Source organism: Artemia sp. Qi Xiang Cuo, chromosome 8, assembly GCF_049724085.1.
Source record: "Artemia sp. Qi Xiang Cuo chromosome 8, ASM4972408v1, whole genome shotgun sequence".
In the NCBI taxonomy this organism is placed as follows: Eukaryota; Metazoa; Arthropoda; class Branchiopoda; order Anostraca; family Artemiidae; genus Artemia; species Artemia sp. Qi Xiang Cuo.
Genome location: NC_142801.1, coordinates 27,640,080 through 27,655,789, shown reverse-complemented (window position 1 = coordinate 27,655,789; position 15,710 = coordinate 27,640,080). Strand labels below are relative to the sequence as shown.

General features: G+C 38.7%; 1 protein-coding gene across 2 annotated transcripts in view; it reads right to left on the bottom strand.

The window, feature by feature from the left end:
• Nucleotides 1–15,710, bottom strand: part of Girdin (protein girdin) — a 245,079-nt gene that overhangs the window by 199,615 nt on the left and 29,754 nt on the right. For both annotated transcript variants that reach the window (XM_089093322.1, XM_089093323.1), the window contains exon 3: nt 14,177–14,279. In XM_089093322.1, the coding sequence (XP_088949448.1) occupies nt 14,177–14,279 (103 nt within the window). The remainder of the gene's footprint in view (nt 1–14,176; nt 14,280–15,710) is intronic.

The window sequence follows — 15,710 nt, the reverse complement described above, 5'->3', positions numbered from 1 at the left end:
GTTTTTGTGTGTGCGTGTAAGTTTCTGTGCGTGTGTGTAAGTTTTTGTGTGCATGTAAGTTTTTATGTGCATGTAAGTTTTCGTGTGCATGTGTAAGTTTTAGTGTGTGTTTGTGTGTGTGTGTAAGTTTTTGTGTGTGTGTGTGTTAGTTTTGGTGTGTGTGTGTGTGTATGTTTTCGTGTGTGTGCGTAAGTTTTCGTGTGTGTGTGTAAGTTTTTGTGTGTGTGTAAGTTTTTGTGTGCATGTAAGTTTTTGTGTGCATGTAAGTTTTTGCGTGTGTGTGTAAGTTTTTGTGTGTGTGTGTGTAAGTTTTTGTGTGTCTAAGCTTTTGTGTGTGTAAGTTTTTTAGTGTGTGTGTAAGTTTTGGTGTGTGTGTGTGTGTGTAAGTTTTTGCGCGCATGTAAGTTTTCGTGTGCATGTGTACGTTTTTGTGTGTGTGTGTAAGTTTTTGTGTGTGTGTAAGTTTTGGTGTGTGTGTGTAAGTTTTCGTGTGTGTGTGTGTGTAAGTTTTTGTGTGTGTGTGTAAGTTTTTGTGCGTGTGTGTAAGTTTGTGTGTGTGTGTCTATGTTTTTGTGTGTGTGTATGTTTTGGCGTGTGTGTGTAATTTTTCGTGTGTGTGTGTGTGTAATTTGTTGTGTTTGTGTGTGTAAGTTTGTGTGTGTGTGTGTACGTGTTTGTGTGTGTGTGTGTGTAATTTTTTTTGTGTGTAAGATATTGTGTGTGAAAGTTTTGACGTGTGTGTGTAAGTTTTCGTGTGTGTGTGTATAAGTTTTTGCGTGCATGTAAGTTTTCGTGTGCATGTGTAAGTTTTTGTGTGTGTGTGTGTGTGTTAGTTTTTGTGTGTGTGTATTTGTGGGTTTGTGTGTTTAATTTTTTGTTTGTGTGTGTTTGTAAGTTTGTGTGTGTGTAAGTTTATTTTGTGTGTGTGTTTAATTTTGTGTGTGTGTATGTTTTGGCGTGTGTGTGTAATTTTTCATGTGTGTGTGTAAGTTTTGGTGTGTGTGTGTAAGTTTTTGTGTGTGTGTGTGTGTAAGTTTTTGTGTGTGTGTGTAAGTTTTTGTGTGTGTGTAGGTTTTTGTGTGCATGTATGGGGGCCGGGGGGGGCCTTTCGGGCCCAGGGAGGGCGTTTGGGGATCCGGGGCCCTTGAGGATTGGGTGGTCTTTTGGGAGCCCAGTAGACCTTTGGGGACCGCGTGAGGACCTTTGGGGGCCCGGGGAGAGCCTTTGGGGGTCTGGGGCCCTTTGGAAGCTTGGGGGGACCCTTGAGGACCGGGGAGGGCCTTTGGGGGCTCGGGTAGGGGCTTTTGGGGTCTGGGGGGCCCTTGAGCGCCGATTGGTCCTTTGGGAGCCCGGTGGACCTTCGGGAGCCTGGAGAGGGCCTTAGGGAGCCCGGGGAGTCTTTGGGGTCTGGGGGCTCTTTGGGAGCTTGGGGGGTGGGGCCCTTGAGGACTGGGGGCTTCCTTCGGGGTTGAGGTAGGGGGATTGGAACCCTTTGGGTTTGGGGTCGGGGGATCGGAACCCTTTGGGGTTGTGGTAGAGGATCTCACAACACTGTTCAAATGGAACTTGTGTATTATAACGACCACAGAGTTTCACCATTAAATTCTCTTCTAAAATCTCTTCAAAAATCATATTTTATAATGTCTCTAACTGTTTCGTCGAAATAATTCCGTAAAATGGCTAAAAGGGTTTCGTCCAAATAATCCCTAAACGTAATTCAGCGTGTTCTTTTTGTTTGGCATCCCTGCGCTGGCACATTTCAATTATTTGGAAACATGATTCCCGCGCTAAAACAAGCCATCGCTAAGATCTAAACTTTGCCTCGGAAACGATTCTCTTGTTAGAACTCCAAATTAATTTCCCTTTCGTGAATCAATTCTCTTTATAACAACAAATTAATTCCCCTTTCGTGTCAATCAATCAATCATGACATCAACTGTCACTTGTGATCTCAACTTTGTCCCGGAGACAATTCCCTTTGGAAATGCATCAAAGACATTAATTAACTTGACGTCATCTGTCAGACATTCCCTGGAAACAATTTGATTAATGACTGACAGCACAGGTGTTCCCCGGAAACTCATAACATTTGGCTCGAGCGTGCCCAAAACAACAACAATAACAACATTGACCTTGGCATTCGCTGAAAGCGTGCCCAAAACAACAACAATAACATTGACCCCATTAACCACGTTTTCCCCCTTATGACTCGATTGCGTGCCCAAAACAAAAACAAAAACATTGACCCCATTAACCACGTGTTCTCTCTAATGACTCTATCGCGTGCCCAAAACAACAACAATAACATTGACCCCATTAACCACGTGTTCTCTCTAATGACTCTATAGTCCATGAAAGTGACAAAGTTCCTGTTTTTCCATTCTCACTGACAAAGACCATAAAAACATCAAATAAATTGACCAACACACATAACCATCCATGAATACAGACATAAATGTGACAAAGTTCCTGTTTTTCCATTCTCACTGACAAAATCCATAAAACCATCCATAAATGTGACAAAATTCCTGTTTTTCAAATTCTCACTGACAAAAACCATAAACCACGTGGTTCGCGTGGGAGTTATAGGGTCACCTCTACTAAAATTACCATATAAAAATGTTGATCGGAAGTGTTTGGAGAAATGATGGGCGTGGGGGGGGGGGGGGAGCATTCGCTCTCCGATCACTTTTGACTATTACTAAGGGCACTGGCCCTCTCAATTCACAATTGAATGAGTTCTTTTTGAAGTTTCTACGATAACGCTGGCAAAGACCTAATTTCCAAAACTTTCAACTGCGTTGAACAAAATGGCTATTTCAAAATTTTGATTGGATGTGTTTGGGGACATGGTGGGCGTGAGAGGGGGGTTAGTTACCCTCCAATCACTTTCGACTATTAGAAAGGGCACTATCCCTCTCAATTTCAAATTAAATGAGCCCCTTTTCAGGTTTCTACGACACAGCTATCTATAAAAACCTTATATGCCCCCAGGGCATAACTTGCAACTTTTGTCCTGGGGGCTTTGAGGGGTTTGTCATCCTCAAATACATAATTTCTAGAACTTTCAACTACGTTGAACAAAATGGTTATCTCAAAACTTTGATTGAATGTGTTTGGGCAAATTATGGACGTGAGAGGGGGGGGGTCAGTTGTTCTCCATTCAGTTTTGACTATTAAAAAGGGCACTAGCCCTTTCAATTTCTAATCAAATGAGCCTTTTTGAAGTTTCTACGACAAAACTTTCTATAAAAACCATATATGCCCCCAGGGCATAAAATACACCCCTTACCCTGAGGGTTGTGGGGGGGGGGAGTTGTCATCTTCAAAGCCTCAATTTCCAGAACTTTCAACTACGTTGAACAAAATGAATATCTCAAAATTTTGCTTGGATGTGTTAGGAGAAATGGTGGGCGTGAGTGGGGGGTTAGTTGCCCTTTAATCACTTTCGACTATTAAAAAGGGCACTAGCCTTTTCAACTTTCAATCGAATCAGCCCTGTTTGAAGTTTCTACGACAACTCTTTCTATAAAAACCTTCTATGTCCCCAGGGCATAACTTACAACCCCTGCCCAGAGGGCTCTGAGGGTTGTCATCCTCAAAGACACAATTTCCAGAACTTTCAACTACGTTGAAACAAATGGCTATCTCAAAATTTTGATTGTATGTGTTTGGGGAAATGGCGGGCGTGACAGGGGGGGGGGGGGGTTAGTTGCCCTCCAATTACATTCGACTATTAAAAAGAGCACTAGCCATTTCAATTTCCAATCGAATGAGCCCTTTTTGAAGCTTCTACGACAACGCTTTCAATTAAAACCTTATATGCCCCCAGGGCAAAAATTACAGCCCTTGTCCTCAGGGCTGTGGGGGGGGGGGGGGGGGGTGTAATCCTTAAAGACCTAATTTCCAAAACTTTCAACTACGTTCAATAAAATGGCTATCTAAAAATTTTGATTGGATGTGTTTGTGGAAAAGGTGGGCGTGAGAGTGGGGTTAGTTGCCCTCCAATCACTTTCGACTAAAAAGGGCACTAGCCCTTAGAGTTGACAATCGAATGAGCCCTTTTTCAAGTTTCTATGACAAAGCCTTCAATAAAAACATTATATGCCCCCAGGGTATAACTTATAAACCTTGCCCTGAGGGCTCTGAGGGTGTTATCATCTTCAAACACTTATTTCCAGAAATTCAAAGGGCTAGCCCTTTGAATTTCCAATCGAATAAGCTTTTCCCAGGGCATAACTTACAACTGTGGGGGGAGTGTCCTCCTCAAAAATATAATTTATATTAGGAAATCAACTACGTTGAACAAAATGGTTATCTAAAACTTTGATTGGATGTGTTTGGGGAAATGGTGGGCTAGCACATAAGCTGTTCAGAAGCCAAATCGAAGAAGTTTTCGCACAGCAAATGAACGAAGTTCTTCTATTTTGGCAAAACAGATACTCTGCTTGGATTGCTACTCTGCTTGGCGATATTAGCAGACCAGGATTTACCAATAAGTCCACTTGACCCGGGCCTAGGGGGCCCAATGCCAAGGGGCGCAATAAATTATCACTGAATGATTTTTTTCTTAACAAAAACTAGACTGAAGTCATTTATCGTCAAAGTCAAGTGCACTCCGCCGTCACGATGCCTATCCACAAAAAAAGTGATTTTACAACAACATAGGAATTCCGTGGCCACTTATAAACTGTCAGATGCAGGGTTTTCACCGTCCGGGGTTAATCCCCGGACGGTTTTTTTTTTTGTGGTCCAGGATTTTTTGTGTTCAGGATTTTCGGGATTTTTTTGTAAAAAAAAAACGGGATTTTTGCTAAAAAAAATCGGTATCACGAATTTTCTCTGCTTTTGTTTGTTCCCTCTGGATTTGCGATATTACGCTGGGTCAACGATTTTTTCGTTCGGGATTTGACTTTTGAAAACTCAACTCCAATGTAACGACGAGCAGCGAACTCAAAACAAAAACAACAAGGATTTGCTTTTCTTGTCCTTGTAGTTCATTTTGCCCCGTGTAATGCCTCGGGCAAAGTTAATCTCAGAAAAGGTAACTAAAAGGCGTACGGCATTATACTTATTCTGTTCTACCCAGTTCTGGTTGATTCAGCATCAATTTCTGTTGGGACTGGATTTTCCACAATTCTGTTCGAAATCAATCTGGATCACAAGGCAAGAAATGGAAGAGTTTTTCAAATGTTTTCTTATGCTTATTCTGTTTCCTTTCTTCTAGTGGATCCATCCGTGGTACTTGGGACTTCTATATCATTAGCCTATCGTAAAGTTTGGAAAGTTGAAAAAGAGTTAATGCTCTACCTTCTGATTGGCTGTACCATACTGATTTTTCTGTTCCAGTCAGTCAGAGACTAGAGCTTTAGACTCTATGAACTTTTGAAACTTCATGAAGATCTCATGGGAGCCCAGTTTACCAGCTTACCAGCTTATAACCAGTAAACTCAGATGTTTTTAATTTTTTCATTGTAGCTACTAATAACTGGAAGCTGCAAAATGTAACTTAGATAAAAAAAAAAAAAAAAGGAGCAGTGCTACTGAATAAGCACTAGAAAGCCATTGATATGCTTTCCAGCTGTTGCCCCAAGATCGGGAAACTTGCGCTAATCTTCTCATCAGATGAATGACATTCAAGTCAACTTTGTCAAGTTCTATCAGATTCTTGTGAAGCAGATTCAGAAAAGGATCAACCATAGGGATCCTCTTTTGAAACAGCTAGAATGGATTGACCCTTCAATCGCTCTTTCGGGCCAGATCTCCTCTATAACACCGTTGTACAGCAGGTTTTGTGCAACGATCTCTGTTAACGTCGAGGAGATTAACTCAGAGTGGAGAAGACTGCCATCTGTGGATGAGACCTTTGAAGTGAAAGGTAAAGAAGATCCTATAGCGTTTTGGTCCTTTGTGGATAGTTGTAAAGATGCGGGTAAAAATAAGATGTTCAAAGTATTACCTTCATTTATGTTTACCATGATGAGCCTGCCACACACCAGTGCCGGCGCTGAAAGGCAGTTTTCCCTTCTCAAGCTTATTAAGAGTCCGCTCCGGAACAGATTAGACAGCGAGATGCTGAGTGTCCTCATGCACGTCAACCGGTTCATACCTGCTGCAGAGAAATGGACAGTTTCGGTGTCTCTTCTGGCGAATGCCAGAAAGTGGAAAAAATCCGCAAAAAATTAGTCTTGAATTCTGTGATTTGTTGCTTAGTTGTTTTTTTTTGTAGTGATAGGTGTAAAACAAAATTACTCGAAGCTACCTAATCTTAAACCATGTCTCCTACGGACGAGGAGGCCACCCACGGTGGGGCTGGTCCTTCCAGCTCAAGTGCGTGTCCCTCATTCGCTTAAGTTCTTGACATCATTTTATGAGTCTCGAATGCATTCCGAATCTAGGGCAGTGGATGCGATATATACCATCGGAAAACTTGTTATGCTCAGTAGAGCTCAGTTCCAGTGTCTTTTTAATTCGGTGTTTTGCAGATGAAACTTCGTGAGAAATTAGTTTTATAAAGTCATGACCAAATGATCTGCCAGCATTCTGTGATTTTCTTAGAATGTAGCAAGTTTCAATAGTTCAGGTTCAACATACGTAGTTGTAAATTTGTGCTGTTTAAAGAACGTACATCAATTGGTTCAAAAGATCGCTCATCGCTATCAGCGTATTCCGAAGATTTTTCCAATATTTTCAGACACTTTCATGCGCATGATATTCCACTCAATATTTAAGCTCCAACCTTTGAAGATCGTAGATGAGTATCCAGATAAACGAAGAAAAATTGAAAATGTATTTATCTGGATACTTATCTGCCATATTTGAACGTCTGAAATTTCAATACTGAGTGGAATATCACGCGCATGAAAGTGTAAAAAATATTAGAAAAATCTGGGGAACCTGCTGGTGAAGTTGGAGTCAATTGATGTACGTTCTCTAAGAAGAGTGTTTGTACGTGTGCTAACCGAGCTTAGTTTTATTTACTGAAGATCTTTTGTCGAGTTTCTTAGTGTTGTCGTTTGAGCTGTGATTACCGATATGATTACTGAACCGTACCAATAAATATCTAAGAAACTAGTTATTTTTTTAGTTGGTTGCTTTACTTAGCGCTTTTTACTAATAACTAGGTAGTAACAGTTTTTCTGACTGTTGCTTTACAGTTTTCTCTTCAAATACCCAAAGGTCTGGGTTTCTTCCGCATTCTTTCGTGTGAAAGCAGCAGATTCCTTTTTTTATACAATGAAGAATCCGTGGACTGAATGTTTGAATGATATCGTTTGGATTTTTCTCAGATTTCATTACGTTCGGAATCCAGGTTTTCTGAGTTGTGAATTCGGATTTTGAGATTTCAAAAGGATGCTTTTGTAAGACGAATGATATTTCCGCTGTCTGCTTCTTGATTGACGAGACTTTCGCTAAACAGAAAAGCAGGTATGGTAAAAGGGAAAGGGACGTGTGAAGACGTGACAAAAGGCAACTTTTGCCACTTGCCAAGGCATATTGAATATTAGCACGTCCAGACTATATATCTTGTGGAAAAATGAGACAGAAATCTGGGAATGTAGACAGGTCTTCCGTCCCATTTTTCGTTTTCTGGGTAGGAATAATCAGAGGGTCAGAAAATGGAAAAATGGGACGGAAGTGGTGGTGTGGACAGCTTTTCTAGAAAAAATGCCAGAAGAAGGAGACGCTTAGACACTGATAAGTGATAAATAAAAATAGTTGTCTAAGATGGTTTTGAATAGAAAAAAGTAAATTGTCTAACTGAGGTTCTAAGTTTGTTTTCTATAAGTTTTGGCTCAGAAAAACAGATTTTATGAGGATGGCTGACAAATTTGTACAGATATTTTTGGAAAAAACCACCAAGTTTAGAAAAAAACGCCTAGTCTGAACGACTATTCCGTTTTCCAGATTCCCGTCCCATTTCTCCAGAAAACGGATAGTCTGGATGCACTATATGGCTGCGAAGAGTGACGACAATTCTTGGGCGGGGAATTCAAAAAACGATGAAACTCACATGCGTCGACACGATATTTGTCGTAGATCCTACTAATCCACCAGAACGTTTTCAAGTCGAAATAATACTAGGAATATTGACAATCAGTTGTTAGTTATAACTAGAAACCATGTTTCACCGTACTTCAAATTACGCGCTTTGATTTTTACGTCATCACTGTGCACTCCTATGCTGTATAACCTAAAAACCGTGTTCCAGGATTTTTTTTTAAAGAAAAACCCTGGTCAGATGTCTCCCAAGAATGGAGGCTGAGAGTTCGGTAACAGTATAACCTCTTTTTCATTATGTTTGGCTCATCAGTTGTGTTCTGTTCTGTGCTTCCACTATTCCCAAATTTCTTGGGATTTCCCCCAAAATCTTGCAAAAACAGAGCGCCAAAAACGCTTGGGCCTAGAGGCTACTTTTGGCTAATCAGTTGCGTTCTGTTCAGTGCTTCCACTCCGAAATTTCGTGTATTTCCCCGAAAATCTTGCATAACCGGAGCGGCAAAAATACCTGGGCCTGGAAGCTACTTTTGACTCATCAGTTGAGTTCTGTTCAGTGCTTCCAGCATCCCCAAACTTTCGAGGATTTATCCGAAGATCTTGCAAAAACGGAGCGGCAAAAACGCTTGGGCCTAGAAGCGTCAAAGTTTTAAATGAGGCCCTGCTTGCATGTCTTGAAGTTCCCGTTCACACGTAAAATTTGGTGCTTGGATGCAAATAGTTCCAGCCCAGCATTCAGTTCTAGAGTCAAGAACTCATGTGTCTAAGATTTTAAATTCACCAAATCAGGAAGCTTATTTTGTGCTATATTTCTCATCCAAACTTAAGAGCGGTGTTCACATGCATGTGTGGCTAAACTTAATGGTTAAATGTCTAGACATAGATGTTTGTCGGGACTTGTACATGGACGCCTCTTAAGCAAGGACATTTTGTTTCCATTAGCTGATATGCACATTAAAATCAGCAATGTCTTTTTTTTCAGTTTCCCCAATGTTTATTTAAAGGACTTGTTCGAATTTGGACGTTCAAATGTCTATTGCCTTTTTCTCTATTATTGTTCATGATTATTTTAAGGGATTCGCTATTTCGCTGTGGCATTTTGCAAACCTCGCTATAAATTGTGAACATACACTTTATGGTACGAACAGATTCCTAAAAAACAGCATATACAGTTTTTATAGCCGCATCGTCTCTTTTCCATGAAATTTTCAACCCAAAAATATTCAGTAATTTAAGAGCTAGTCTTTTTTCACAACTATTCATTAAGATTCATCTTCTTCGAGCATTTTTTCAGAACTAATAATAGCTTTTTAAAAAACAGATAATGATCAGAATCAATACTAGTCCTTTATTAGGAACTGTGGCTTCACACTAATTCCACAACATTACTTCAAGAATTGTTTTGCTAATCTGATTTATTTCCTTACTTAAAATGATCTATGGTCATTTTACTAAGCGGAAATAGTGTTGCCAGCATAGTTTGCAATTGCAAGTATTTTGCTTTCTATGTCAAATTAAGCATGAAGTATACAATTATTTAAGAACAAAGAAATTAGTTGATTCTACATTGAACAGTTCCAATGAATGAACTTAATAGAGAAAGTTTCATCACTTTTTATTCTTACTTAGGAAAAAATCCAACGTTTCAAAGAGACCTTCATTGAAAAGAAATCGTGCGAACTTCATTAGCAGCCATGCAAAGCACTCTTTCTTTTAACTTCTATTACAGAAAAATTCCAGCTTCTAGTTAAAATGCATATTCAGAAATAACGCCGCATTCAAGACGAATTCCTCACAAGCTTGAACAAGGGGTCCTACCCTGAATTATAATTTTGCAGCATGGAAGCTAACTAAAAAATATTGTACTTATCATGCTTGATATCCAAAGTAAAGCAAAGCTTAAAGAATTCTTGTTTGACCTTTGGACCGGTACTGACCGCAAAGTCCTTGCTTTTCCAGTGTACCTATCAGGAGGGTTTGCAGATAGAGCCGGACTAGTTCAGCTGCTTCCAGGTTCCCAGACTGTAAACTGCGAGAGATTTGCCATTGAACTGAGCAGCATACATGAAGAAGCGGATACCCGTGTCGCTATTCACACGGGTTTCTGTGCCAGGACGGGGTGCAAGGATGTAATCGTGGAAGCAAATGCCACAGACATTGTGGTCATATTGCTTCCGTCTTTTAAGACGATTGAAAAGCAAAGCCATGCCACCCCCAATGTTTTGGTTCGTTTGCGGGATAATGTTATTTCAATTACTGAACTTGGAAATAGACTCCCATTGTCTCTAGTAAATTCAAGAGCGTTTTTGCACTGTTTCACCAGATGTGATATAGTAAGATTCATTTTCTCCAAAAAAAGAAATACAACCGGATATCTTGAATGCTTAGACCTGTTTAGTAAACATTAGAATAAACCAACCGAGTAACGAAATTTCAGGACGATATTTTGACAATGTGGTGCGTGATTTTGATCGCATCATACAGAAAATCAAAGGAATTTTCGAGCTTGAATGACCTACGCGTTCACCTGTTCCCTCGCCGGAAAACGCTGAAGAGCCTGCCTCCAACCGACGGCTCTTTCGCCTTACATGTGAAAAGGTGCATTTACCAGTGATCCATTATGCTGCAGGCCCTTATGCCTCGCCCCTCGTACCTTTCTCCGCTTGATTTTGGATGGGAGATGAAGGACAGAGGCATAGTCGCAACATTTTGTGCTCTTGTTATGGGGAGTGCTGCGAGGCCGTGGCTGATTCAGACAGGGAATAATTGTACGTGACTTAAAATGGAGGGATACTAGGAAAAAAACCGTAATGAATTTGGCAATGTGAGCATTAAATAAATAGTGTTAATTCTGACTTTGTTTAGTTTCTTTACCTATGTCATTGCTACCATTTTTTCTAACTAATCGTTTTAGTTTGTTATGAAGACATTCGATGGCTTCTAGGAATATTTATCTCAAGTTTGAGCCGAAAACTGCACCCCAAACTTTGTGGAAGATGCATTTTCTTGCATTAAACACTAAAATATAATAAACTGTCTAATTTCGGAGCGTTCCACCCCTCGCAACCAAATGCCGTTGGTATTTTTCGAATCAGCATAGTTGTTTTAAGGGGAGTAGGCTAATTCTCGTACCTGCCCCATTCCATCGTGGTATGCTTCACATTTTCAACACCGGATGCTCGGACTATTGGGTACTTATCTGTTAGCCACTAGACACTCGAGAATTTGGATCTACAGGTATAGGGTTGTAACAACCGAGACACTTGGGAGATACATGAGATATATATAATTTGGGCTGTATATTTTCATGTTGTTTTTTTTTGGGGGGGGGGGGTTAAGCATAGCGGGGCTGCATGCAAAATATACCCTACCTAACCTAACCAAAATACCAACTAAATATTTGTTAAAATATAGCTACAATGTAGTTTCCCACTGAGCCAAAGCTAATTGTCTCCGTACACAAACAACAATTAACCGGTTATTATTTGATTTTATAGACCCGAGTGCGTACTGGCTGACAGATAAGTACCGAATATTGATTCATCGGTCTTTCTGTGCCATTATATAATCAAAAGAGTATTTGGTACTTGTGTCTTATAGCCACCATTCTCGAGTTCTGTCGAGAAGTGAAGTTTGGTTAATACTAATGAAATAAAACAAAATATGACGAAAATATAATACTTTACCCACAGAATTATGAAAACTACAACAAAGAATTATGGAAGGGCGGGGGGGGCGCCTAGACCGCATTATATTAAATACGTGACCTAAACTAACTTAACATAACCTAACCAAAATACCAAGTAAATATCTAATTAATATATAGCTACAATGTAGTTTCCCACCGAGCCAAAGCTAATATTGTCTGGTACAAAGACCATGAAAACCGGTTATCGTCTCATGTTCGCGATACAAGCTATTGAGTGTGGTGGCTATAAGACAAAAGTACCGAATATTTGATAGTTTTAAAATCAAAACATAGGAGGGGCTCAAGCATAGTATTCCTGCCTCGAACTCGAGCCTTTTCAAGACCACAATCACTCAACAGAACGACAAAGCTGCAATCAAAAACTTGTCTAGCTAGACATCTAAGCTTTAAAATGGATGTTTAGCCAGACACTTGCTCGGGTCATTTTTGTCAATTTCCGAATTTGAAGCTTATGTCCAAAGAATTCTTGCCCAAAATATCAACATTTTTAGAACGTTGTCGAAAGCCTAAGCGTTTAACTTGAAGCGTTTCTTCTGTTTTACAATCTCTCACATAGCTCCGCTAATCATTTCACATGCCGAATTCTCCTGAACAGAGACAATTTAGGGGAAGGATTCCCCTTCAAGTAGTGTCCCAGTGTCCTTCCGAAATAGAGTAAGCATTGAAGAATATGAACGCACAGGATCAACAGGAAATTTAGGGATAGGACATACTTTTGTAAATTATAAGATTTCGACACCATGGACGTTTTCCTGCCTAGCTCGTCTCCCCTCCCCTCCCCCGCGTGACAATGTTCGCATATTTTATCACGCATTAAAAAAGACCTTTGCAAGCACTACAGGCCCCATACACCAGCCTTAATACTGACAACTCAATTTTTATACATCTGTCACTACACACATAAACAGCAATTTCTACACACCTAGCATAAATATTGATGAAACTCCACAAAACATGATCGTGATCTAATCGAATTAAGGTGCATTGTTTAAACTAGGTGCCCATAAATCCTTTAATTGATAAAGCAATAAGGCTAGTGTAGGGACTTTTACGTAGGGTTAACATTTAAACAGCAAGAGCTAAGTTTGTATGATGTGCGCTACTACAGCCTGGACATTATCTAGGCGTGCCGGTATTGCCTTGATGACTTCAATCATGCTTTGTATTATATGCAAAGTAACAGAAATTCAGACAAAATGGTGGTTAATACTTGACTTTACAGCACTTTCTCGTGTCACCGGCAAATACACACTGTTTAAAGAAAAAGAAGAAAATGCGAAGATAGGATGTGCTTTACAACTCCTGTTGTACTTCTAATTTAAAAAAGAAACAATAAAAATATATTGATTCCTTATAAAGAATTAAACTGTTGCAGGTGAAAGGATTTAGAACACGTCGTACTCTAGTACCGAATCTCTCTGGAAACAAGGAATCCAAGCCCCTTACATTGTCGTCAATTGGGACCCCTAAGATTTTGACAAATAACTTTTCGGGGGTATCTTTATTGAAAATGCCTTTTTGTTATTTTCATTGTAGAATTTTGCCTCCATCAGACATTGAAAAATATATTTTGACAACCCTTCCCTAAATTGCTGTGAACTGACGCCACTTGCTTCTAAAATCCAAAGACTTGGCTTTCTTTCAACTCACAGAGGTAGGAACTTGCAAATAGAAAGAAAACAAAAGAGAAAAGAAAGAAGCGATTTTAGTCTTTTCGACTCGTCCACGTAATTACAGAGTGTAACCTGAATTACCTAATAAATCTGACATATTCATGAGTCAGCACTGATTTGACACGTATATCCGTTGTGGTTGAAGATAGTAGTATGCTTGAATAATTGGACAATGAACGGGGAAACACTAGTATTAGCCTACCTCCTCAATAACATACATTTATGCAGAAGCATTTCGTAAGTTTTTTTAAGGAAATTATTCAAATGTCGTATAACTCATGATGTGCAACGGATCAAAATTGACTGCCTTGACGATTTAAACGAATGTGATTCATTAAAAACGAAGTCTTCAGCTAAATTTCTAGCATTGTCCAATGGTGATACTACTACTCAGTCAACCCGTCACTCCGATATGCCAGCTCATGCGGGAACTGGTAAATAATCATACCCTATCTCACCCTGTCAATACAATGTTACCTTTCGAAAAACTGGGCTATTATATATATATATATATATATATATATATATATATATATATATATATATATATATATATATATATATTCTCCCAGAACTTTCTTTTATTCATATTTATCATACAAAAATTTCCTGAAATACGGCTAGTCAAGTTCAAGCTGTGTTTAATCAAATATAAAACACAAAATTCCTCTCTCAAATATTGGAATTATCTAAGCTTAAAGACCAAATTAAGTAATTGACGAACTTTAGATACACTAAGAATGATAGCTATTCACATAACAAAATGCCTCGGATGAAAAATCTATTAAAGCCATACCTCATAAAATGTTTTTAGACTTCGAACAATAAGATCCAAATTCCGAATTCTGCTGTATACGTCTACGACAGGGCAGGACTTTGACGAAAACGTCCGAGAATCTCTAAAAAACGGAGATTTAATAAACTATACAGTGATGAAAAGAAAAATAAGGATCCTAAGCAGGAAATAAGACACAAGCATATTAATAAAACTATGAGCGGTACTTATGTATTATACTGCACACTCAAGAAGTGAAGTTAGTTTAATCCTTATGAAAAATACCAAAAAATGATGAAAATATAATACTTTAGAAACAAATTTGGGGTATACATTTGCACATTAGGGGGTGGTGGTAACCTTACCTAACCCCCCCCCCCCCTTAATGTTCAAATATATAGTCCAAATTCTATCACCCGCCACTTGTTTTCCACTGATCGTAACCCAAGTGTTTCTTAATAGATAGGTAAAACCGGTTTATTGTCGAGTTTTACACAGCGTAAACTTGAGTGCTGGCAGTATAATACATACTTACCCTATGAGCTTTTTAATTGTAAATAATTTAAAAGAAATGAATTTTTCATTTTGCCATCAAACTAATAATAGCTTATTAATGCTTATTTTTGCACTTGGCTAAAAACAACCTAAAAATGCAATCGAGTTCCATCTCGAGTAAAAGCACCTTCAAAGATATTCAAAAAGCAATGTGCGTAATTTTTGGCATAGGTCCAGGCTGACATAAGTACCAATTAACAACAGCTTCGTGAGAAAAAAAAAAATCTCCCTTTACGTTTTTTTTATTTATTATCTTACTATTGTTCGAAACTGAATCTCAAGGCTGCGGTTTCATTTGAAAGAAAATTATTTCTTTTATAATCAATATCAAACGTTTATGAGTGACTGAATTGGTCAATATATTGTATAATCACCATTCCTTTAAGGGGCTTGCCATTATCTAAACATAGTTCTTGCTCAAGAAACATTGCGGGAAATAAATCAATTTAGTAGGCTATAATGGCGTTCATCGTATAAATATTTCAAACTGGAAGGTTTCCAATAAATTTATTTCTATTCAAAACTTAACATTTATTCAACCATATACGATAGAAATTGCTCACCTGACATTGGCTAGCGTTTATGGCATTGATGTAATATGTATATAGAATATATATTATAATATACTTAATATATAATATATTAAGAGATAGAAATTTTTTGGCGATAAAGAATTTGGGAAGGTTTATTGGACTGGGCATGGAGCATAGAGATATTTTTTTTAGATTTTTTTTTTTTGTTTTGTTTACAATAAGGGTGTTTTTATTTATCATTTTTGAAGTATATTGTGTATTAACCATGGCCCAGAAGAGCTTTTAGTGTTAATTAAATAAAAAAAAAAAGTTTTTTAAACTGAAAGTAAGGAGCGACATTAAAACTTAAAACGAACAAAAATTATTCCGTATATGAAAGGGGCTGTCCCCTCCTCAACGCTTCGCTCTTTACGCTAAAGTTTTTTATTGTTTTAAAAGATAAAGTCGTGAGACAAAGTCAAACTTTA